The sequence below is a fragment of the Lactuca sativa genome, chromosome 8, assembly GCF_002870075.4.
Source record: "Lactuca sativa cultivar Salinas chromosome 8, Lsat_Salinas_v11, whole genome shotgun sequence".
Classification (NCBI taxonomy): Eukaryota; Viridiplantae; Streptophyta; class Magnoliopsida; order Asterales; family Asteraceae; genus Lactuca; species Lactuca sativa.
In genome coordinates this window covers 190,835,459-190,862,097 of record NC_056630.2, presented here as the reverse complement: position 1 = coordinate 190,862,097, position 26,639 = coordinate 190,835,459, and the positions used below count along the sequence as shown (strand labels likewise).

Below are 26,639 nucleotides of genomic sequence, written 5' to 3'. Positions count from 1 at the left end.
CTCCTTTGGAATACTCTGTAATGATTGTTGCCAAGTCTTTGTGAGTTTGTGCATAATCGTTACAAGAGGATCAATGCATATAAGTTTAGAATCTAACAGATTTCAGTAAATGGCATGAATTTGGAATTCTTGCATTTGCAGTAAGGATTTGGGAGTGTGAAAAGAGAATCATTAAAGTTATGTTCAATTGATCTAGTTCACAAAGTAAAGGTCGTAGACAAACATAGTATGCATACTTGGTGTATGGCATGACTAGTGTTTAGAAAACATAGTGTACATGCTTGGAGCATGGGACAACTATTGTTTTAAATTCAAGAATAAAGTTGATAGTTGAAACAGTATACAATGAATAATGTGTAATCATATGGTGATAAATAAAAGGTGTTTTATTTATGTTCAAAGGGTTGATACCATATTGGATTCAATTATTATTGTGTTTCACTTTGCATGTTTTGACTTCCCGAATAAACTGGGTTATTCTTCTGGAATGACTAAGTTATTCAAACTATCCACAGTCGGTCATATGTTGGAAGTAGATATGAATTAAGACTGTCATGGGTTGGCTTTTAGAGGTCTAAGGTGTTGGACAAAGGGCTACAACACTCATGAGTGCTCATAAGTTCTGAGTATTGGATTCAACCCGCGCTCATTGGAATCACTTCATGGATTTTATCACGAGTGATCATGAGACGATAATATCTTATATTCTTCAAACCTAGAGATATGAGTTGTTACTATGAGTTGATAGTACATTGATAGCACGAAAACGCATTTGGTAACTCGGTGCTATAAAACGTGCCTTTGTGTATGATTCAACAAGTAGTAGAACAAGCCATATGAGTCGAAGTTTATCCGTTCCTTTTATCTTTGGGATAAAAGCGATATCTGTGGGCCCCTCGATGATTTGATGATGACAAATAGAAGTGCTCGGCCGGGCCAGGACTGATTTGATTTGTTCAATTAGTCAGTCGTCATAAATCGGAAATCGGGAAACAACAAATGGACAGAGAGAATGATTATAATCCATGTCTCAGTCCATATGATATCTAGAATGGAGGAATATATGATCCCTTATCTAATGGACAAGTCATTAACAAAGGTCAGAGTTCGTCTACAAGGTCAGTGTTCGACAGAAGCTTTTGAGAGCTACGATTGCCAGTTGGTTCCTGAAGTCATACGCAATAATAGTTTTAGAATTATCCAAGTGGGAGACTGTTGGATTAATGTCTAAGTCCATAACTATAATTGGTAAGACTTGACCCGACCCGGCATGGTCCATTTGGGTTGCATACCATCATGCACTTGGATAGACTATAATGAGAGAAATAAAACACTTATGGTTATTAATATATTATAAGTTCTAGTATATTAATAATAAGAATAATGAGATTATTTAATTAGTATTGATCAAGAATTAATCTAGGATTAATTGAGTGATCAAAAGAAGACTAATTAAATATATGGGTTGATTGTGTAAATCATCCATACTTGTATAGTGGGCTAATGCTCCATGGATTATCTAGTTGGGCCAAAACCCATATGATGCTCCATGGATGCTCCATGGTGTATTTGAACCCATGGATCCAAGGAAATGGAAAGTCATGACAATTAGGATTTACCCTAATTGTATAACTATATAAGCATCTTATTATTGAGAAAAAATCGGCCACTAGAGAGATTAGTATTATTCTAGAGAGGGCTAGCCGATTTCATGAAGTGTAGAATTCTCTCAAGCTATTCTAACTGTTTTGATGATTGTGATTCCATTTGAGGTGTCACACTTGGGGCACTAGGCACTCAAGCTTCATGAAGACTTTCTACATCAAATAGGTATGTATTCTATCTTGTTACATTCATTGTTTTGTATGCTAGATTAGGATAATACCTTGGAAGTTCTTATTTGCATGTATAATAGAGAAAACATAGATCCAAGGTATTTAGGGTTGCATGTACACTTAGGAGTGTTAGAATGCTCAAAACCCAACAGGTAGTACTCAAGAAGACAGAGAAGATTCATTAGGTCCGGAGTAGGCTTCAGACTGTTCAGAGTCGGCAGAAAAGTTATGTCGATATGCGCCGATCAGACCTGGAGTTCCAGATCGGGGATATGGTCCTCCTGAAGGTGTCGCCATGGAAAGGCATTATCCGATTCAGGAAGCGGGGCAAGTTGGGCCCTAGATACATTCGACCGTTCAAGGTTATAGCTCGGGTGGGCAAGGTGGTGTATATGCTGGATCTGCTAGCCGAACTCAGTTAGATACACGACACTTTTCATGTTTCTCACCTGCGAAAGTGCCTGGTGGACAGCTCGGCCATGGTGCCCTTGGAGGACATTCAGGTTGATGGCAGCCTGAATTACATCGAGCGGCCTGTGGCACTCCTCGACCGGAAGTCAAAGGATTTGAGGAACAAGAGGGTGGATCTCGTGAAGGTGCAATGGCAGCACCAGAAGGGCTCGGAATGGATTTGGGAGCCGGTAGACGAGATGATGGAGCATTACCCCGAGATGTTTCAGGAACAAGCAGCAGACTTCAAGGACGAAGTCTAAAATAAGTGGGACATATTTGTAACACCTGGTTCTAGGTACGTACTCCTTTATTAGCTATTTATATATTTTTTCACATTTTGGCCTTGAACTCGGCGAGTTGAAGGACCAGCTCGCCGAGTAGAAGTGGGATGGAACGTGGGACTTAAGTGATGAACTCGATGAGTAGGTACTCTTCGGACAAAACCCTAATCCGAGCGTTTGCACCCTATTTAAGCAATGATATGACGGCCATATTGTCCCCTATGCTCCCAAAACAATTCTCATTGAAATCCTAGCTGCTTGTGCTTTGTTGAGGCGAATTTTGGTGTTCTCTTGTGGTTGTAAAGCTTGGAAAGAAGGAAGGAGCTTGGAACTTGAGTTGGGGCCAGTAGATCTAGTGATTTTACTTCATTTTCAGCAGCTTCAAGGTATAATTCTCCTGTCTTGACTCATCTATGTGTTTATTCATCTTTAACTTGGGATCTCTTTGGATTGCTAAGTCATGTTTTGAAACTGTAAGTGTTGAGTGGGTTTTGACTTCAGATATGGACCTTAAGAGGGGTCTCATGGCTTAAAGGTGCCAACTTTAGGGCCATGAGAGCCCCATGCACATTGTAGGACACTTTATGTGGAATTTTGAGCTAAAAACCCCATGCATCTACATCAAGTTTGGAACTTTACGTATAAAGTGGACTTCAGGAAGCCAGATTTATTGTTTTGGTGTGTTAGATCTCATTTACATCAACTGCATGGAATTGGTCAAGACTGGACTCGACGAGTCCGTTTTTGGACTCGGCAAGTCCAAGGCATAAAGTCCCATATCTGATAAGAGTCTAAAAGAACTTAGTTGGGTGTTAGAGGGACTTTAGTAGGTTAGAAAGAGTGACCCAACACATTGGACTTGGTTTTAGACCTGGAGTTATTGGGACTCGACGACTACTAGAACAGACTCGGCGAGTTCAATACAATCTCCTTAAGATTGAAGATGAACTCGATGAGTTGTTCATACAACTCAGTGAGTCAAGGACAGACTTGTTCTTCGGATGAAGGTGAACTCGACGAGTCGTTCATACAACTCGGCGAGTCGGATGAGTTTCATGCAATGTTCATATTAGAGAGGAACTCGTCGAGGCGAGGCCAAACTCGACGAGTCTGGACGTGGGTAAGGACGAGTAAAGGATGAGGGACTTGACGAGTTGGAGGACCAACTCGATGAGTCGGGTCAACTTGAAGTTGACTTTGACTTGGACCTATTTGGGGGTGAAATAGTTATTTTACCCTAAGAGTAGATATCAGTTCTGACTGAGTGTTTTGTGGGGATTATAGTCGAAGGATTTCCGGAGCGGCAGCAGGAAGAGACTTCCCACTTATTTTGACAGCAGCTACTTGATCGAAGTGAGTTACTTTCCAGTAGCGGTGGGTCTATGGCCACAATACTGGCCCACCAGTAGGAGTTGTATGTTAGATGATCGTCTTTGTGATATCATCTAGGTTTGCTACTAACTGATATGTTATATGCTGGCATGATGTGTTACATAGTAGAGTTCGGTTGTTAGGACCGACGGGTAGGTCGGCACCCCAGAATGGCTTGACACGGGTAGGTCAGCACCCCAGAATAGCTTGACACGGGTAGGTCGACACCCCAGAATAGCCGTACCGGGTAGGTCGGGCACCCCAGAATTGCCCGACAGTATGTATGTTACGTGATTGTATGATATATGGTACGATGGGGGAACTCACTAAGCTTCGTGCTTACAGTTTACAATTTTGATTTCAGGTACCTCTTCAGCGAAGGGGAAGGAGCTGGCACAGTAGCGGCACATCATACACACTCATGTTGGCTTTCCGCATTAGAGTTTCTTGGGATCGTACTCTGACGTTGTTGTAATTACGAGTAATTTTCAATCATGAGTTGTGGATTTATGAAAAGTTACTATTAGCTGGTCTTTTCTTATAAATGTTTTTTTTTTTTATAAATCAATTAACTAACAAGGAAATTTTGGACTTGGAATATGGGTCGTTACAGAAATAACAAATATGCCCTTTATTACTTCTTTTTAATTTTTTTTATTTAATTTGTTATTGTTTTGATTTAAAAAAGAAAATAAAATATCACCATCTCTCTCTCATACAAAAACACAAATAGATACTTGTGCTCTCTTTAAACCCCGACTAACGTATGATCCACCACCACTACCAGTAAAAACCCACCCTTTCTCTAAAAAACCGACTCCAGTCTCTTCCCTATCATTCTTTCTCACACTCTTAAAATTGAAGTTTTCTTCCCAAAAGCTATATATTAATACCATGATGATAATCGAAATTTTAAATACTTCATTCATTGTCTCCTACAGGCATAAACAAAAACATGTAGAGTGCAGTCTGATTTTGTGTGCAACTTGTTGGTTTCACAACATCATAAATAATAAAATATCCAAACCCATTTCATAATCAATGAGAAAGGGAGTGGCAGAATGCCACCTTTGTTTATCCATTCTAGCCAACATAATCAGTCGTCGTCTACATTATCCATTAGCCTCTACCCTTGGTTATTACCACAACATAATGTCGCCATAACATCTCCCTAATTTTAAACCGTAAGTGAAGAAAATACGTAAGAATGGGCTTCAGAAAACCATATTGATCATATCACCACGACCACCTTTTGGATCTGCAGCACCAAAAAAACCTACCAACCCTACCCCAGTTGTCGGAGAAGTCGATCGGCTAACTTCTTCTCACCAAATGAAATTGAAACTCGGCTAACCTCTTCTCCCCAAATTAAATTTAAAATCAACACCAAACCATACCAAACCAAAATCAAGAACAAACTTGGAACCTGCAACAAATATCACAACCTATAAATCTTTTCAAGTCAAAAAATTTCCCCCTTTCAGATCCAAAAATTAAAAAAATTGGCCCTCGTCGAGAAGGCATGACAAACATTGGTGGTGGGGGATATTATCAATGGTAGTTTTATGGTTCACTGGTGGTGACAAACATTATAGCTTCTAGATCCCTTTCTTACTTGTTGATGGGAGGGAATATTGATACCTCCGATAATATCTAAGTTTCAGGTCAAACAAATAAGAGACGTCTGTTTGGGGATAAGGGTGGAAAAGATGGAGGTGGTTGGTGACGGATTGTGATGGAGGCGAATGTTTATGGTAGAAGTAGGTCGGGTGGAGGTGTTCTTCATGGTATGTGTTTATGTGTGTGTTTAAAAAAAATGGTATGTACAGGTGCAAGAGAGAAGGGTCCTTCTTTTAGAGTATTTTTTTAATATAATAATTAAAAAATGAATTAAAAGAAAAGGAAAAAGAAAATCAGGAGGGGTATAATAGTCTTTCAAGCTGATAGGGAACAAAACCACTAAAAAAACTAAAATTGGACCAGTGATGCACCACCAAACTTTTTGGACCAAAATCACATAATTTTGACAAGCACATGGACCATTTTTGCTATTTTGTCCCACTAAAAAGTATTCAATGTAGTATTTTACAAACCTTTGGGTAACTCCTTAAAGTCCTAAGACAAAATTGCAAAAATGGTCCCTATGGTTGTCAAATTTCTGCAGTTTTAGTCCAAAACGAAATGTTGGTGCACCACTGGTCTAATTTTAAATACCTTGTGTGGTTTTGGTCCCTATGGTTGTATTTTTTTATGTTTTTGGTCCACATCCCACCTAAAATGACTAATATGCCCCTTAAATAATTATATTTTAAATTATTTTATTTATTTTTTATTCTTATAATAAAATAAAAAACAAAAACAAAATAAACCCATCACCCACTCTCTCTCTCTCTCAACACCATCATCGGACCACCCATTCCAATTAAGTCACACCCCACCACACCCTAAAGTAAGACCACCACTCCAACGGCGACTCTGTTACCCAAGCTCCGGTGGCGGCTTCCATTGCGAGATCCACAACAAGATACATGATGTGACGGCGAGATATCTAGATGTCATTAACAAACTTAGGCTCGAACAAATGGAATCACAAAATCAAGTGAAAGACTCAACTAACTTAGGCTCGAACAAATGGAATCACAAAATCAAGTGAAACCCTAAATTCGTCGTCATCGACCACTCGGAACAACTGGACTATCACCCCCATCGATCGTCGTCTCGTTCCCCACGGTTGCTCGATTTCTACACCATTGCTTGATTTTAGCTCGAATTAGGAGGGCAATTTCAATCTCAGATCCTTGAAATTGACTTCGTATCCTCTTATCCTCATCTTGTTCGAAAGAAGTAGAAGTTGATCTGGGAGAAGGAGGTCGAGGAAGTAGAACCTTGGCCCTCAACTCTCTTTTGCTCTGATTGTGTCGCCACCATCAACCTCACTTGTTCCCTTCAAGCTACCTTTTGCAACATCGGCCATTCGATAACAAAATCGACATCAATCCACATTTCAACGCATAGAACAATTTTGTGGTTCAAGACCGCCTCTCAAGAAAGATGGATATGTGGTTCAACATCCACCATTTTCTTTAAATCCGTCGATTTTTCGACGTTTTGGTTTGATTTTTCAGGTGAATGGTGGTGGCGAATGGTTATCAGGTTAGGGAAGGAAAGGTGATGGTGGGGGAGATGGAGGTGGTCGGGCAGTCGGCAGCGAACGGTGGTGACGAATGGAGATAATGGCAGGAGGAGTGAGAAAGAATGATTGTGTGTGTTCTTAAGGGGAAGGTGGAGAACAAGGATGGTAGCAGTTCGATGGTGGTGGTAAACGGCGATGGTGAAAGGCGGATGATGGTAGTGAACGAAAATGGTATTAGGCAGATCGTGGTAGTAAATGATAATGGTGGGATATGTTGGATGTTCTTGAGAGGGTAGCATCTGGAGGGTGTTCTTAAGAGGGAGGGGGAGAGAGAGAGAGAGAGAGAGAGAGAGAGAGAGAGAGAAAGACTTTTAATAATTAAAAACAATAATATAAATATAAAAAACAAAAAATACAAATATGAAGGGCATAATAGTCATTTTAAGTGTACAGGGACCAAAAACACTAAAAAGATCCAGTTTTGGACCAATCGTGCACCAATATTTCGTTTTGGACCAAAACTGCATAAATTTGACAACTACAGGGACCATTTTTGCAATTTTGTCAAGTCCTAAACTATAAAAAGATAGAAGGCAAGATATCTCATGTACTTTTTATGCAAAAATTGGGGACGCGTGCATTTCTTATAAAATAAAAGGTGACCCCTGAAGATGACATACAAATTTAATAAACTGTTTTAACTATTTTGGAGGACGTGTGCATTTCTTTTGAGGACGCATGCATTTCTTTAAAAATAAAAGGTGACACCTGAAGATGACATACAAATTTGATAAATTGTTTGAACTATTTTTATTTTTTATTTTATTACAACACTAAAAAAGGATATACAAAAATGCATGTCGTAATCTTACATGTTTTAAAAATGATGACATTTTTTATGACATATATTTTTGTATATCATTAAATAATGTGTCATATGTCATTCAAAACTTATTTTCTAATAGTGAACTGGCATCCACAAATTCCAAAACTCAATTTGATTTATATTCATGTTTGAATCATATTTTCTTTTCTATAAATTTTGTAACTAATAATCGAAGATAAATTTCAATATTTGTTAATCCACATAATGTTTGAAATAACATTTGTAATGAATGTCTAGATCGATCATCATTAGTTTGTTTTTTTTAGAACGTCGATCATCATTAGTTAAAGTATAAATTCGAAATACAAGCCTGAATAGTAGCAACTCAAAAGCACTCCCCAAATCTTGTGTCTCTAAATGTAGTGTCTCGAAACCTTTTACCTGAGACAAAAAACATAATACATCATGCTAGAAAGCATTTAAAATAATAATAATAATAATAATAAGCATAAGAACTTATGCCCAATTAAACGTGTGATGCTTTACTCAATTTCATAGATTTAACGGATCAAAACTCGGATGTCACATTCATAAAGAAACATATCTAATGAAAGGTGGATACAAAGGATACAAAAGATTGCACCCCCATGTTGACTTTTAAAAATTTTGGTATCGATTACAATGATTAGTCAATAGTCAACAATGGAGAGTATGAGAGAGTATGATATATTTAATTGTTATATTATCGAAAAAGCTAGTGGAGGGTGATCGGATATTATATTCTACCAGTCTCGAGTCTCGACCATGGTAACGTTTCAATATTCTTATTTTCCATTCCTCAAAATGGAAAGTACATATATTAATATTATTCAAATTTATTTAAAGAAATTATCGATTATATAAAACATCATTTCAAACTTAAAACTTTAAAAAACGTATAGTAAGTTTATGTTCGTCAGAAGATAAACCCTCTTATTTTCTAACGAGTTTGCTACTTCACATGTTTTCCCTTAAATGTAAATATTGAATAATTATGATAAATAAATTTAAGCAGAAATATAGATATATAATATGTTATGTAAATACATTTAAGCATAATTAATTTATATCCCCATGGTATATATCGTGTTGACATGGTGATCATCTGTGCATATGAATAAAGGTTTTTAGTACTGTCGTTGTAAAAAAAAAATAAACAGAAATATTAATAGAAACTAGAAAACATGGTAAAGGAATAAATATACATCCCACCTGTCAACGGTTCAATGGCTTGCTAGTATTAACGTAAGCGTATAATTAAATATTAGTTTAAGAATAACATTAGTCTATATATGGCAACTAATTAATGTATAATTTAAACAAATACAATGGTCGACATACACATCAAATTGAGTGGCTGTCGTTATGACGTGTAAGAAGTGTAAGTTAAGTATTTATTTACATGTTAAAGATCGGATCTACCTACTCAAATGTCAAGAAAGTATGTCCAATATTTAGAATATTAGATTATGACCTGCGTTACACGTGGAAAACATAAATTAAATACATATTACATTAGGTGGAAGAAGAAGAAGGAGAACAGGAATAAGAACAATGTAAATACAAAAAATTGTAAAAGAAAAAAGAAAACAGGGTAAAAAAAAAACCTACAAAAAAAAATTATAAAATAAGACCGTTGGAGAAGAACACTATAAATCATACGATTCAATCTAAAATTATAAGCACAACAACTTCAATGTAATCGTATATATATATTTTTTTAAATAAAGAAATCATTATCTTCCAAAAAAATGGGATCCTAAAATATTATATTGGATATTTTCGGTTATTCATCTCAAAAAAAATGATATCATTTATATTGAATCAAAATTTCAAATTAATTGACTCGTTTAATTAATGATTTTTAAATTCAAAAACATTATCTCAATTTGATTTATTTTACGTGGAATATACCCGGAGAAAACTTATAAATAATATTGACTTTATTTTTTACGCTTAAATATTTTGCTAATTTATTAGGATTATATTAGATTTTATAGATAAATGATCAAATTATTGATATGCTTATTTAATGAGGTTTTTTAAAAAATAATTAAATAAAAACTAAATGAGTTTGAACTTTGAAACCAGAAGCTATAAATAAGTGAGTTAAATTAGGAACAACATTAAATAGAAAAACTATTATCTCGTATATAAATAAAATTATATGCTATAATTGATAATGTAATTATTGAATTTAAAAATTCTATAACTATTAAAGATTCTAAAATTAAATTTAATTGTGTTTGAATTTTATTTAAAAAATATGATATCAACAATCTAATTTAATTGTGGAAAACATAAGATTGAAATGCAATCAATGGTCTTGATTATCTTTTAATAATATTTAGTGATGTTTGTAGTATTCTTTGTAAAAGAATGTTTTCTGTTTGATGTTAATTTTTTTTTCCAATTCAAATTATCAACAGTAAAGTTTGAGATTGCATAACCATCAACTTTGTTCTTCAAATTATAATGTGAAATTTGAATTTGAACACCAACTTTTTATCGAAAAGTACATTAAAAGTAAATGGATAAATCTCCGTATTACCCTCCTAAAAATAAAAAAAAAAATTAGATATAAAAATAGATAGACAAAAGGTAAAAAAAAATTACTTTTATATAAATTAAGTTAATATCGATAACCTCAATAAACTTTTGAAGCAACTCTTGTGTGGTTTTTTCCAAAAGTTTCTTTGTGTCACGATCAAATAACCTAAGTGACACCACACCGGTGAAGTTTTGTACTTGAATGTCGATTTTGAAACTAAAGTCATTGATATAAATTAATATAAAATTAGAAAATTTAACTAAAGAGTATAATAATATGTATAAAAGAATTATTGAAAAATTTAGAACAAGATATATGTATTTGTTCATGCAAGTTGAAGTATAACAATAAAAAACTTCTTCATCTTGCTTTTGGACCGTTCCACGAGTTTTGTCATCATACGTTAGAACGACTTTTATGACTTTTTCTTGACAAACATAGGTCAACATACTTAAAAAAATAATATAAAGGATATAATTTTGTTTCTACAACTAAATGAATGAAACTAATATACTTAAAGTAGACTGGTTGATTTTTTTCATGACCTCTCAATAGGAATATAGTAATAACAAGTAATAAGAACAAAGTAAATACAAGAAATTATAGAAGAAGAAGGAGAACAGGGTAAAGAAAGAACCTAGAAAAAAATTATAGAATAAGACCGTTGAAGAAGAACATTGTAAATCATACGACTCAATCCAAAATCGTAAGAAGAACAACTTCAATGTAATCGTATATATAGGTTGTTTTTCAATAAGGAAATCATTATCTTCCAAAAAAATTAGATCCTAAAATATTATCTTTGAGACTTTCAGTTCATCTGGAAAAAAATGATATCATTTATATTGAATCAAAAATTCAAATTAATTGACTTACTTAATTAATGAGTTTTAAATTCAAAACCATTATCTCAAATTTATTTATTTTACGTGGGATATACCGGGAGATAAATTATAAATAATATTGATTTTATTTTTTACTCTTAAATATTTTGCTAATTTAATAAGATTAGATAAGATTTTATAGGTTAATGACCAAATTATTGATACGCTTATATAATGTAATTATTGAATTTAAAGATTCTATAATTATTAAAGATTCCATAATTTAATGTAATTATGTTTGAATTTTATTTGAAAAAGTTGATGTCAACAATCTAATCTAATGGTGGAAAACATATGATTGAAATACAATAAAGGGTCATTGATGAATTAAAGGATCTCTTTTAATAATATTTAGAGATTACTTTATTTTTGAGTCTTAAATATTTTGCTAATTTAATAGGATTAGATTAGATTTTATAGGTTAATGATCAAATTGTTGATATGCTTATTTAATGTATTCTTTAAAAAAAATTAAATAAAACTAAACGAGTTTGAACTTTGAAATCAGAAGCTATAAATAAGTGAGTTAAATTAGGAACAATATTAATTAAAGAAATTAATATATTGTATATAAATAGAATGCTATGCTATAATTGATAATGTAATTATTGAATTTAAAGATTCTATAATTATTAAACATTCTATAATTAAATGTAAAAAATATGATGTCATCAATCTAATCTAATGGTGGAAAACATAGGATTGAAATTCAATCAAGGGTCCTGATTGCTTTATTGGTGAATTAAATGTTCTGTTTTAATAATATTTAGAGATTTAATAAAAAGAATTCCGTGAGTTCGACAATCGAGTCTTATATTTGCTATATTATTACAGCGGCTATGTAAGCTTGCCTCAAGATTATAACAATCCGGTTTTGATACAACTTATCAGTTTAAATTTATTATAAAAGACACATCAGTCCATGTATAACATTATTAAGATTAGATGAGAGACTTCACAGTTTCTTTTATATTATATACTAGATTATGACCAGTGTTTAACTCGGGGAACATATAAATAAAATACAAATTTATATAGATATTAAAAAATAATTATAAAAAAACAGGGTTATTGGTATTATTGAAATGTGTAGAAATTACACTAAAATAGGTAAATATATATAACGTTGAAGGACCTCTCTATAGACAATATTTTTTGTTTTATGAGTTCAATGACCTTGCTTGTCGCATATAAGTATCTTCAAACATTTTTTACTTGTGACATGGAAAACAACTATATATGGCCAACCATGCGTGAAAATGGGTCTAAACAAGTATAATCCAACATTTGACAATGTACTTTCAAAATATATTTTTATTTTATAGCTATATTGCGAAATATAACTGTTTATTTCAAAAAGTAGCAATTTATTTATGTTCCTTCAAAATGAACCACATAGAACCCCCCCACAAAGAAACTATAATCAATAAATCTGCAACGAAGCTAATCATCCCCTTCCACTTCATCTCTAATATCAGGTCTTTTTTTCCTTAATTTGAGTTGTTGTCACCATCATCGACAATGTTAAGATTCACTGATGACTTCTTTTTTATTTTAGGGATAACTATGACATAAATCATTTATCAGGTCTATCATTTATGTTTATATCTTCGTTTTTTTTGTTGAATTTGATATGCCTTCTTCGGTTTACCACCATCTTTTTTTTTTTTTCAGAATCCTTTTTTTATGAAATAACATTTTTTTGTGAAATTCGTTCTACGGTTTTTAGTATGTGTAGGTACGTTGATTTTTTTGAAGTAAACAAAGTAGGGTTTTTGTTCAATGTTGGTTCCTAGGTTTGGTTCTTATTTTTGTGATTTCTCATAATCCATTGCGTTTTATTTTCCATCTTTATCTACAATCTTTAAGTATAGAACATTTTATTTATATATTCATTCACTATTGAGTTTAATAAAGGAAAAGAGAAACGCCCCCTTAGTTTTATTTACTTTGCAGATCATCGAGTCTCCATGCAAAGCTTAGAACATAATGAAAAAAACAAAAAACCCTTATGACATAATGTTTGTGTAAATCGATTATTAAAAAGGTTTGAAATATATATATATATATATATATATATATATATATATATATATATATATATATATATATATATATATATATATATATATATATACAAGTCAATATGATGCAAATTAGCAGGTAATCAATTGAAATCTCATTTAAAATTAAAATAGAAGATATTATGCTTCAAAGTGTATTGGTTCATAATAATATCCGAAACTTTTGAAATTTGAAATTAATAGTTTCCGAAATTTCAACATATAATATATCTGGAAAGTAATTATGAATGGAAATAGAGCCTAAATTTAAGATTTACATTAATAAGGAATCAATTTTGTAGTTGTAAGTTTGGAAAGAATTCAAGTATCATTTTCATTCACTTCTTACATTTAATTTCCTAATATAACAGGTTGACTTCTTGTTTGATCAATGTGACATAAGCAAATTGATCTAAGGGTGTAAAACCTATAAAGAAAACACAATCAATGGCTCAGATTGTTTTAGATGATGTCATAAGGTTTCTCTTTTAATAATACTAAGAGATATGTGAGATGTTTTGCAGAATTAAGAAGGCCGACAAGATTATAGTAATTATTTTCTTAAATATATTTTATTTCTTTCGCTAACTACAAATTAAAGAACAAACTCAAAGAATAAAAAAAAACAAACCGGTTTTCTGTAACCGGCAAATATATATTAGAAAAGCAACCCACGTCTAGCAAGTAACTAGACGGAGCACGGAAAGCACAAAGGTACAGAGATACAAAATGCAATCATGCAAGAAGGAAAATCATTGGCAAATGAAAGGGCTAACACACCAATCAACCTATTTATACTGACAGTATGGTCTCCTATGTTTTATCCAGGTGAAGGATAGTGATTTAAACTTATCCACAACCTTAGTCAAGGAGATCTGAAACAGTTTGAAGATTCTGTCAGGCTGTCACATCGTTCTTTCCAAATCAGCAAGATGGTTCCATAACAAATTGTAATTAAGTCCTTTTATTTAGGACTCCCATTCCGATTCCCAATGGAGGAGATAAACTCAGTCACAGTATTAGCCTGAAGGATGTCCACATTACACCAACAAAGGGTCCAATCCAACACCTCTTTCGCAAACAGGCAGGACATCAAAATATGGTCCACATCTTCCGCCCCATACGAATAGAAGCTACACACAGAAGATCAGAGTTCAACTCCCCTGCTTAGAAGAGCACAAGCAGACGAGATTCTGCCAAGATGAACACATCAAACGAAATATAATACTTTAATTGGAACTTCATGAATCCAATTGATGCAACGAACACCCAGTTGTGCAAAAGACGTGTCAATCTTATGCCTCAACACATTCACATGATATTCGCCATCATTGGATAGCCTGCATATCTAATGATCTCGCGAGGTAGATGGTTGAAAGAGATTAATCCTAGACGATAAGGACATCAAGTCCTGAGCCTGAACATCACTGAGATGAAGTGTAGACCAGTTCCATGAGAACCCGCCAAGCATTACTCTGTCTGCCACTTTGCACTTCTTGTTCTAATCCAAACCATATAAACTAGGGAAGGATGACTTCAAGGGTTCTAATCCTCACCATAAATCCAGCCAGAAAAGGGTACCGTCACCTGTACAAATATTCCTAACGAATATATCATTGATGTTGATTCCTATTTTTTGAAGCTCAATTGGAACGTTAGCAACATTGTTCCAAACCCCTGATATCGACTTCTTGAAAATTTGATCTGCCGACTTGTTTGTTAAGTTATGCATGCCTTTGATCTTGATCCCCTAAAGAGACGAGAGATCCGTTCTAAGCCTTCACCACCATTTGGTAATCAAGGATAAGTTTAGAGCTCTTAATGATCTTACCCCTAATCCACCCAACTATTTAGGAGCCAATATGTATTCCCATACAACGCAATGGATTTTGTGCTTTTCCTCGACACCTCCCCAAAGGAAACGTCATCGAATTTTTCTCAAGCTTGTTGATGACACCAATCGGGGCTATAAACAGTGAAAAGAAATATAAGGGGAGATTGCGTAACACTGCCTTAATCAATGTTAGTTTCCCACAAAATGAAAGAGATCGGGCCTTCCAGGAGGAGAGTTTTGAGTGAAATTGATCAATGATTGGTCTCTAGTGTTTTTTGAGATTCATATTTGCTCCCACCGGGACACAAGATAGTTGAATGTTAGGGAAGCCGGTTCACAACTAAGAAGGGATGCCCGACGATTAACTTTAGCCGGGTCCACACCAATCCCAAAAACTTTTGATTTTTGGAAGTTTACTTTTAGACCGGAGACAACGTGAAAGCAGCGAAGGGTACGAGCTAGGTTCTTGATATTTGTGTTGTTCCATTCTCCAACAAATAAGGCATCATCTGCATAGAATAAGTGGGAGATAAATAAATCTGAGTTTTGGATTTTGATCCCAGTGTATAGGTTTTTTTCGCAAGCTGCCTTCAGTGCTATATTAAGAACTTCATTGTTATTATGAATAAAAAAGGGGAAATCGGGTCTTTTTGGTGAACCACTTCTTCCAGTGGGAGTTCTTCAGTCGGGGATCCATTAACAAAAACGGAAGCTCGGGCGGAACTTAGGCACCCCTTGATCCATAATCTCCATTTTGCAGCATACCCCATTTGATCAACAATAGAATCAAGATACTCCCAATTGATGGAGTCAAAGGCTTTCTAGAAGTCGACTTTGAAGAGAAGCATTTGCCTACGTGACTTATTTTCCCATGAATATAGTTCGTTGACTATGAATGGGTCATCCAAAATGTTTCTGCCTTCCACGAACGTCGTTTGAACCTCGTCAACGTTCATGCCAATGACACCTTTTAAGCGTCTGGCAAGTTTTTTGCAATGATCTTGTAAAGGCACCCAATAAGGATAATTGAACAAAAATCACTTAGAAGGAGGGGATCCTTAATTTTTGAAGAAAGTGTTAAGAATGAAGAATAACAACCAGATGCAAGATTTACATGCATTTCAAAGTATCTAAGGAAGGCCACAATGTCATTACGTAAGGTATCCCAATGTCGTTTTAGGAATTTGAAGGAGAATCCATTCGGTCCTGTGGCCTTCTAACCCCCACAATCCCAAACGACAACTTTGATTTCAGGAATAGACATAGGAGACTCAAGGGAAGCACTAACATTAGTGGAGAGTTGGCAGAAATTAGGGTTGATTAGTTTTGGTCTACATGGCCACTTTTCTTTGAATTTCAAACGAATAATGTTGAAGGTCGCCGTCTTTATTGTTTGTGCCTCCGTGATCCATTCACTGTCTATCACCAGGTCATTATACAATTCTTCATCTTTTTATTGTTGATATATCCATGAAAGACACGGGTATTTTCATCTCCATCTAATTTCCACTTGATGTACGCCTTTTGTTTTAAGTCAATGTTCGATAAATTTTCCTTTTCTACAATCCTCTAAAAATTGGATCGCCTTTCATCCCATTCTTGAGAAGAAATGTGTTGAGTGTTAGCCATACAGTCCATCTCCAACATTCTAAGTTTGAGATTTCTTAGTTACATTGACTCTTTAGGATATTGATGTGCTCGCCATTTCTTTATTTCGTTCTTAAGGAATTTTAGTTTTGCTAGAAAATAATGATCCGGAGTACCAAAACAAGAAAATCTAGCCCAGGAAGATATTACCATTTAGTCAAATCCTTCTCGAAGCATCTAAGAGTTAAAGAATCTGAACGGAGGTCTGCCAAAGTCTTGCCAACCAGTTCGCAGAATGATCTGATAGTGATCCAACAAGTCACATGGAAGGGCAGTAACGAAGACCGTTGGGAAGAGTCTATGAAAATTAGAGCAAATCAGGAATCGGTCAAGATTACTTAGTTTAGGCTCAGATTGGCAGAAGTAAGTGAATCGGTGCCCTCCCATTCTGATATGATGTAGGCTAGCATCCCCAATAAATCGATTGAAATAGAAAGCAAAGGAAAGGCAAAACATAGAGTTCGTTCTTTCGTCATGATGCCGAACTGTGTTGAAGTCCACAAGTAGAATCCAAGTGCCATGTTTTTCCATTCTTGATTTATAACAGTTCATCAGAAATTCTTATTTTCTCTGGAGAAGCCTGGGGACCATATACGTTAGCAAAACTGTACATCCATGAATGCCAACCCAATTCTCGATGGTGATAAGAAGTTGCCTATGTTTTAATACATCTGAAACCTCGAATAAGGAACAGTCCCAAATGCTCAATAATCCACCTGATCTACCAGTGGCGTGAATTGAAGCAAATGCATAATTGCATTTGTCCCAACAACCTTCCATGTTAATTCGATCATCATCAGATAACTGGTTTTCCTGAAGCACTAAAAAGGAGAATTTGTGTTTATTCATTAGTCAATGAACCCACAAGACCTTATAGTCTTTTCCGATACCCTTGATATTGCAGCTTAACACATTCATTGGAGGACGACCTTCTCACCGGACCCATCCAATACAACTCATAGAATCGGGTCATCCTTGTTGATTCCAAATCCAATCTCTTTACAAATTTTAACAATTTTTGAGATTTCCAGGCTTGAGGAGCTGCAACCATTATCTGTAGAGGGGGAGGAGGAGGGGATGGAGTGTGACCATTGAGGGCAACTGGAGTAGCTCTTCCACTGGTGATAGAAATAGGATGGGCTAGGAGATCCGATTCATAAAATTTGAAAGAGCAGCCGATCGAAGAGTTTTGGTTTGAAGGAAGTAGTGACCAGTTATAATCAATTAATTTTTGTTTGCCTAATGATCCATCCGTAGTAAGAAACTAGACCAGGGGTTCAAGTGGGCCTACAGGACCACGTGATAGGAATGACCCAAAACACCCGTTATTAACAAGATCGTTAAGAGACCCATCAGGAGTCAGGTGATGTGGAGAGGGGGTAGGCCATATATAGGTACCGTTTGGTTGTAGCTTTGAAGGTATATTAACGTTGATATTATTGAGCTCCAGAATATGAGGTGACCTTATCGTTTCTTTTCTTGAATCAACTGTCGGCATCGGGGAACTCAACATGGGAGATGCTTTAACTTCCAATTTGTCACATGTGTTAACCGACGAATCCACACCGACCACCAACGTTTAACCAATACCAACATCGACATGTCCTTCATTCTCATGGTATATTTCACCTACTTCTCTCTGATCCTCATCAGCACCCATCTACGTATCATAGATACCCTCAACGTTTACATCTTCATTCCTATCCTCGTCCTCGTCATCATCATCCTCACCTTGATAGTAGTTTTGGATTATTTAAACCAGAAAGGGAACCAAATGGCTTCGTCGAACTCAGTAATACCCACATTAAAGAGTTTTCCATCAGATGCCACTGTGATTACTTCATTTATGCAGATTCTACGATTTGTAATATTACCAATTTTTGTACAAGATAGGTCTATCTTGTTAGGGATATGATCAAAAGGATCAATGATCAACCCAAATCTGCTGGCAATTTCAGTGAAATTCTTCTTCCCCCCCCCCCCCAATAGATTGACGGGGAGTCTGCCAATTGTTATCCATTCTAAGTTTCGTATTGTTTCCCAGTTAACCCATTTCAAATTATGTTTCCATCTGTCTTCATTTTCCATGAACTGTCTACCAGAATTCCAGCTCCTAAAATCAAGGAGAACATTGAGTCCCTCGATATACTTAACAACAAAAATAGCCTCCTCTTTGACAAGAAGTAGTTTCAGGAGATACCCAAGATGGGAGAGAGATCAAGCTTCACCTATCAAAGTTGTCATCCTTAGCAAGTTATATTCGCCTTGGTCCGCATGCAGAACAATGGGGTAGAGGTGGAGGAAAGGGGTGATCGTGACTCCTAGGGGTTGCTTGATGGTGGGAATTGCCTGGATTTGTGACCTCATCAAAGGATTTGTAGTCCCGATATCCCCAGTTTGGTGTCGATGATTGGGATTGCAGCGACCAATAGTCCGTCCTTCTAGTATTCCTTTTGGCCCTTCTAATATTCCTTCCACTCATAGAATTCTGGGGGACTTCCTTGCTGTTATACCTTGCTAGATTTACCTTTAACAACTTCCCATTCATAACTTTGACAACAAGTCTAATTTGTAGTTCTTTAATGTCTACAACCTCCAAGAACCTGATGAAGTCATAGTTTTTACCATTCTTACCTTTCTATTGCTCTATGAAGATGTTCTGGAGTTCTACAAACTCTAAGAACTCTAAAGAATGGACCAAAAGGGGCCAAAATGACAACATAACAAAATCTAAGAAGCTAAAAGATCAAGTTAAAGACTTTTTACCTCCTAATGATTGGAAATCTAAAACAAGAGATGAATCCAAGCTTGAATCAAGACTCCTTAGCACCATAATGATTCACCTTCTCCTTCCAACATCACAAAAACAAAAGGGAACATCAAGAACACAAGAATGGAGGTCCTAGGTTTTAAGGGGGATGTTCTCAGATGATGGAGGCTAAGGAATCACGAAACCCTAGGAGTTAATGCCCTTAAATAGCGCTCAAGGACTAAGATTTAGGGTTTCTAACCCATCTGCCGGGTGTAACACCTCAAATTTCAAACCAAAATTTTCATTTTTAAATTACTTAAAATACTGTTCATAAAACAAAACCATCATAAAATCACATGTATCTAATACGAATCATCACTGCAAATACCAGAGTGCCACAGAATGCCAAATAACAAAATCTCCTAACGGGTGTGTAGCATTAGGCATTCACTTTCCCAGGATCCTCAGAAGTACCTGCAACATATATATCAACATTTGTAAGCACCAAGCTTAGCGAATTCCCCAAAATACCACACACAACACAACACATTAAATACATATAGGTTATTAGCAACCCTAGAGACTATCTGAAGTCTTAGTGGACAACAACACACCCTATGGGTTATCAGCAACCCTAGAGACAGACCGAAGTCTCAACACATATAATCAACACATACACAATAATAGCACTTAGACCCAGCTGGTTAGTCTCAACACAAATAATCAGCATATACACAATAATAGCACTTAGACCCAGCTGGTCATCACATGTAAATATATAAAACTATTCTACCACACATGAAAGAATAAGTGAGGCGACTCACCTGATACTGATGACAAATAAATATCACATCTGAAATGTCGAAAATAGACTCCGCCTAATAAACACAATAAGTAACCCTAATCAATTAGGGTCATTAACCTAACTCAGAAGACCAAGTCCCATAACTATGCTCCTTAAGGATAAAAGACCATTTTGCCCCTTCCATGGTCCAATACCCTAGATCTTTGACCAAAAGTAAAAAGTCAAAAAAAGAATTAAACCATTCCCATCATACACTTCCTACGAGCTGTGTACTCGATGAATAAGGTGAGTCGGGATCAGGCCTGGCTATGTTGGGCACAGCTAGAAGTATGTTGGGCGTACGTTGTCTGCTCTCAAAATTTAATCCACAACATCTTAATCATTAAGACATGAAATTCAAACACATATCTGACCTCAATAGAATGTCTTAATCCATAAAGTCCATAACTTTAAGCCTTTGCATGGCTGGAATAAGCTTAAACCTTAAAACCCTAACTTAAACCATACTCAAAACCACCACACTCTTGCATGGAATGAAAGGTACCTTCAACCAAGAATTTTTATGATTCTAGATGACCTAAAACACATAAAAGGACAAGTAATATGCTCTGGTGTACACCATACTCACAAAGATCCATGCTTGGGACAAAAAGTTCTTAAATAACCTCTTAAAGAGATCATGAAGAAAACACACCAAGGTATAAAGTTTATACCTTAAGAAGGTGCACAAGGTGAAGTAGTTTTTGGATCCACATGTTGCAAGCAACACCACTTTCTTCAATAGCCTACTTCTTTAACAAGAGAGCACCAAAATCACTAAAAATCTTAAAAATCTTCACACACAAGGATGAGACTCGAGATTAGGGTTTGAAAGGAGTGGAGGCTATCTCTAAAAGGTCCAATGGAGGTATAATGTTGATTAAATAGGGAGCAAACCCCTAAATTTAGGGTTTAGGGTCTAAGCTAGTACGCCCATGCGTACCACATGTACGTCCAACGTACTAGGATGAGTCCCGCGTTTCCAAGGCTTGATCATGTATGCTACGTGTACCTCACGTGCACCTAACATATGGGCTGAAATGAAAGGATTTCGACACAAATGACCAATAATGAAAAATAACTGAAAATCAGATGTTACACCAGCATGTCACGACCAACACCTAACCGCGCCACTACTAAAATGACGTGGCTGGCCCGGTGTGAATATCCACTACCACACCACGATCAGTCAAAATTCCAAACCTACAATACTTAAGAGAAATAAACTTTAAAAGAATAATACCTGAAAATTGATGTTATATTTTACAAAAATTAACTTTGACACCAAAAATAAGATGGAAGCACCAATACACATGAGATTGACTATATTATAAATGGTACACTCCTAGAGAAACATAATGCCATCCGCATTATGAAGGATAGACATCTCCGAGCCACTATTAGGAAGCCTAAGACCCCAATAAAATCCGTTAACCAAACTCTCATCCATAACAATACCGAAACCATGGTTGAAATGATAAAAGATTTGATCTATTTCCTTCAAATGTCAAAAAATCCTATTTCTGGTGTCATGTCATCCAAGAAGTTCTAATTAACGATATCAAATGTCTTTTTAAAGTCATTCTCCAAGATAATAGCCTTTTTTCCAAGTAATAATTTTATTAGACAATTAGAAGACCATCCAATATATGACTACCTTTCAAAAACTATGTTTGCTCATTTCCTAGAAAAGATCTAATGATATATTTAAGCCTTGTTTTAAGTGCTTTGGAAATAATCTTGCTCACTCAACTGGTAAGATTATTAAGACTGTAGCTTTTGTGGACCGAGGGTGAGGGGGTCCTTAACCTTATGAACGAGAGTAATATATAAAGTGTTGTTGCTAAGATTGATGATGTAATGCTTTTCATCAATGTTTAACATGCTCGAAAATAGTAGCCTCAATAATATTTTGAAATTTGTCCAAGAAGGCGAAAGATAACATGTTTGGACGCGGACATTTTTCAGACCCACGCTCGCTAATAGATATGGATTACTATCAACCAAATTGATAACCAAAGATTACTAATAGTAATCCCCATTACTATCTATCAAATTGAAAATAAATATCGACGATAAGTGAGAAGTGATAACTATGGAGATCGCCCCCCTCACCAGTAAAACAAGAAAAAGAGTTACGAAATGTAACTTATAACCGGTTTTTCTTGTAAAAATTTGTTAATATCTATAAACATAATTAATTTTTTATATTAAGGATAATATTTATAGTATATTGAAAATATCATAAAAAGACAAAGTTATTCTTTTATTAATACATGTTTGTTACAAGCTAGTTTAACTGTATTCTTAACCAAACACAACTTTTAATTTATATATAAAGTACACAAGAAGTCAAATTGGATCTTGAACTTACTGTTGTTTTTTACTTTAATTAGTGATAACTATACATGTTTAGTACTTAGTAAAACGAGCATTTAAATAACCTGCACTTAGCGAAATCAAACTTGGTCATTTCCATATTAAAACAAAAGGATGCTAGCCATACTTGGCTTTTTTGCACGCAACCATTTAAAAATGTTAAATTGGGACCATGTGCTGCTTTTTCTAAAACTAATATATTACCACCAAACTGTGGTGCGATGCTGACCTTCATAGCATAAGTCCAATTACACACACATAGAAAAGCCACAAACTTGGGACGAGGTCATAGAGTATATAAATACCCTTAACGTGATGATCCACACAACACCTCAAGTTAGTCACCATTCAACTCATCGAGCTTTTCTATACCCTTTCAACTTCAAGAAATGGCAGCAGTTGAAGCCAATGGTACCCTTCAAGCAAACACCAAAACCACCACAGAGCCTGTGCGTCCTTTGGCCAATTTCCCTCCTTCTGTATGGGGTGATCGTTTCTTGTCATTCTCTCTTGACAATACGGTAAGACAGCTTCCCATTAAGTACACACTGAAAACCAGTTATTTCTGTATGTTTCTTAGACCATACATTGTTTTCCTTTCTAGGAATTGGAAGGATATGCAAAAGCCATGGAGGAGCCCAAAGAAGAAGTGAGAAGATTGATCGTAGATCCAACAATGGATTCAAATAAGAAACTAAGTTTGATTTATTCTGTACATCGACTTGGTTTGACATATCTTTTCTTGCAAGAGATAGAAGCACAGCTTGACAATATTTTCAAAGCGTTTAAATTGCAAGATTATGATGAAGTTGATCTATACACAACTTCTATTAACTTTCAAGTTTTCCGACACCTTGGTCACAAACTGCCTTGTGGTAAGCCTCCTTCAGTCCTTCCCCTTTCAAAGGTCATAAACGCTAAAGCACTACTCAAAATTTATTACTCATTTTTGAGGAATCGTGACAAACCATAAAACATTGACGAAAGATCTAATAATATCATATTTTTACAATCTTTTCACCTCGTGAACACCTATTGTATAAAAAGACAGATATATTGGTTTTTATTTAAGTTATTTTACATGAAATAAGCATTTTAATTTTGTGATTGTGCAGATGTGTTTAACAAATTCAAGGACAGCAGCTCGGGTACATTCAAGGAATCCATTACCAACGATGTGAAGGGTATGCTAGGTCTATATGAATGTGCGCAATTGAGATTACGAGGTGAATCGATTCTAGATGAAGCCTCAGCATTCACTGTAACTCAGCTAAAGAGTGTAGTAAACACTCTTGAAGGAAAACTTGCACAGCAGGTATTACAATCATTGAAGAGACCATTCCATCAAGGGATGCCAATGGTTGAGGCAAGGTTTTATTTCTCCAACTATGATGAAGAATGTTCCACACATGAGTCGCTAGTAAAGCTTGCAAAGCTGCATTTCAACTATTTGCAGCTACAACAAAAGGAAGAACTTCGCATTGTCTCAAAGTGAGTTATCGATCTTCCATTAAATAAATAAAAACATTAAATTTATCACCCATAAATCCAAAATCTAAGAGAAACAACCTAACTTTTTTATACTTGGTTTCAGGTGGTGGAAGGATATGAGGTTCCAGGAAACTACTCCATATATAAGGGATAGAGTACCAGAGATTTACTTATGGATTTTGGGATTGTACTTTGAGCCTCGTTATTCCTTGGCACGAATCATCGCCACAAAAATTACATTGTTTCTTGTGGTGCTAGATGACACATACGATGCATATGCTACCATCGAAGAGATTCGACTTCTAACAGATGCCATAAATAGGTAACAAATATATAAACTTCCTCGTGCATTTTTTGTCCATATTCCAATTAAAATGTTTTTTTAAAAGGGTTAATCTAATTATGGCATATTTTGCCAAAAACAATATTTAAAATTGATTAATGCTTCCATACTCCAATGAAAATATGATGCTTAAGATGTATAAGACAAAAACACGTTGAAATTTGATTAGTTCGGTTTTTAAATTAATCCATCCATATATTATTAAAAAAATCGATTATTAATGCTTAATAATCATTTAATAGTATTAACACAATATTTACTTTCAGGTGGGACATTAGTGCTATTGAGCAAATTCCGGAATACATTCGACCATTCTACAAAATTCTCCTAGACGAGTATGCGGAACTTGAGAAACAACTAGCTAAAGAAGGAAGAGCAAAAAGCGTCATTGCTTCAAAAGAAGCGGTATGATCTCAATATACATTGTGTTCAATGCACATGTGATCAGCTTTATAGTGTCTAAGTATTGATTTTTCTTTTTGTTTTTTTGTCATGAAATCCAGTTCCAAGACATTGCTAGAGGCTACCTTGAAGAGGCCGAGTGGACGAACAGTGGTTATGTTGCATCATTTCCAGAGTATATGAAGAACGGGTTAGTTACATCTGCCTACAATGTTATTTCGAAATCTGCCTTAGTGGGTATGGGTGAGATGGTTAGTGAAGATGCTTTGGCCTGGTATGAGAGTCATCCAAAGACTTTGCAAGCTTCAGAGTTAATTTCAAGACTCCAAGATGATGTCATGACTTACCAGGTAAAATTCCCCATATGTCATAAAAGAATACGCAACGAATTTGGTTCTTATATACTCAAACTCCATGAGGTTCAACATTGAATTACTTGCATCATAAGAACATAAATTGTTTTATGTGGTTTAAAAATTATGAATGCTAACAAATAATATTTTCTATAACTGAAGTTTGAGCGAGAAAGGGGTCAATCAGCCACTGGTGTTGACTCATATATCAAGACGTATGGCGTGTCAGAAAAGGAAGCTATTGATGAGCTGAATAAAATGATTGAAAATGCATGGAAGGATATAAACGAGGGATGCCTTAAGCCAAGAGAAGTCTCTATGGATTTGCTTGCCCCAATTCTTAATCTTGCAAGAATGATAGATGTGGTATACAGGTACGACGATGGGTTTACTTTTCCGGGAAAGACCATGAAAGAGTATATTACCCTTTTGTTTGTTGGTTCGTCACCTATGTAATAAATTAATAATTGTTGTTTCATATTTTTGTTGTTTCATATGTTCATTACAATTTTCCCAATGATGAATAATAAATATATTGTGGTCGGGTATATCAATTTATGTCATTTTGTTGATAGTTTTTTAGCTTAATTATTTACTTAATTAATAATTGTTGTTTCATAGTTTTGTTGTTTCACATGTTTATTATAATTTTCCCAATGATGAATAATGAATATATTGTGGACGGGTATAGCAATTTATGTCACTTATTTGGAAAAAAAAATTAGCTTTACTTTTTTATTTTTGCAATAAACTAAGCTAAAAGTTTTTTGTAAAAGTTTATGTAAACTTTAGGATTTAAGGAGACAAAAGCTAAAAGTTGTGTTTAAAAAGTGTTTGGGTTGTATTTTTTTTTGACTTTTGAGTGTAATTTACATTTTAAAAGGCTAAAATTCACAAAAAAATCATACTTTTGTGACTTTTGAAAACTTTTTTTTTTCCTTTACAAAAACTTAGTTTGAAAAGAATTTTTGTATTTTCCCAAAAATGTTTGGTATTTTTGACTATTTAGAAAAGTATAAGCCAAAAATTTATTTCAAAAGTAATCTCAAACACCCTATACATATGTGATAATCACTACAGAAAAATATATAGAATTTCGATGTCTTAGCATAAAACTAAAAGGATTAGTCTTCTCATGTAAAAGTGGGGAGCCTTCTT

The 26,639-nt window shown here is 35.0% G+C and overlaps 1 protein-coding gene across 1 annotated transcript; it reads left to right on the top strand.

Moving 5' to 3' along the window:
- The first annotated feature begins 23,211 nt into the window (after nucleotides 1-23,211).
- LOC111882424 (germacrene A synthase short form) lies at nucleotides 23,212-26,029 on the top strand. The gene is made up of 7 exons (XM_023878793.3): nucleotides 23,212-23,413; nucleotides 23,497-23,767; nucleotides 24,008-24,383; nucleotides 24,487-24,705; nucleotides 24,993-25,131; nucleotides 25,230-25,478; nucleotides 25,644-26,029. The coding sequence occupies exons 1-7, from the start codon at nucleotides 23,282-23,284 to the stop codon at nucleotides 25,935-25,937; spliced, it is 1,680 nt and encodes a 559-aa protein (XP_023734561.1). The 5' UTR covers nucleotides 23,212-23,281; the 3' UTR covers nucleotides 25,938-26,029.
- Nucleotides 26,030-26,639: the final 610 nt, after the last annotated feature.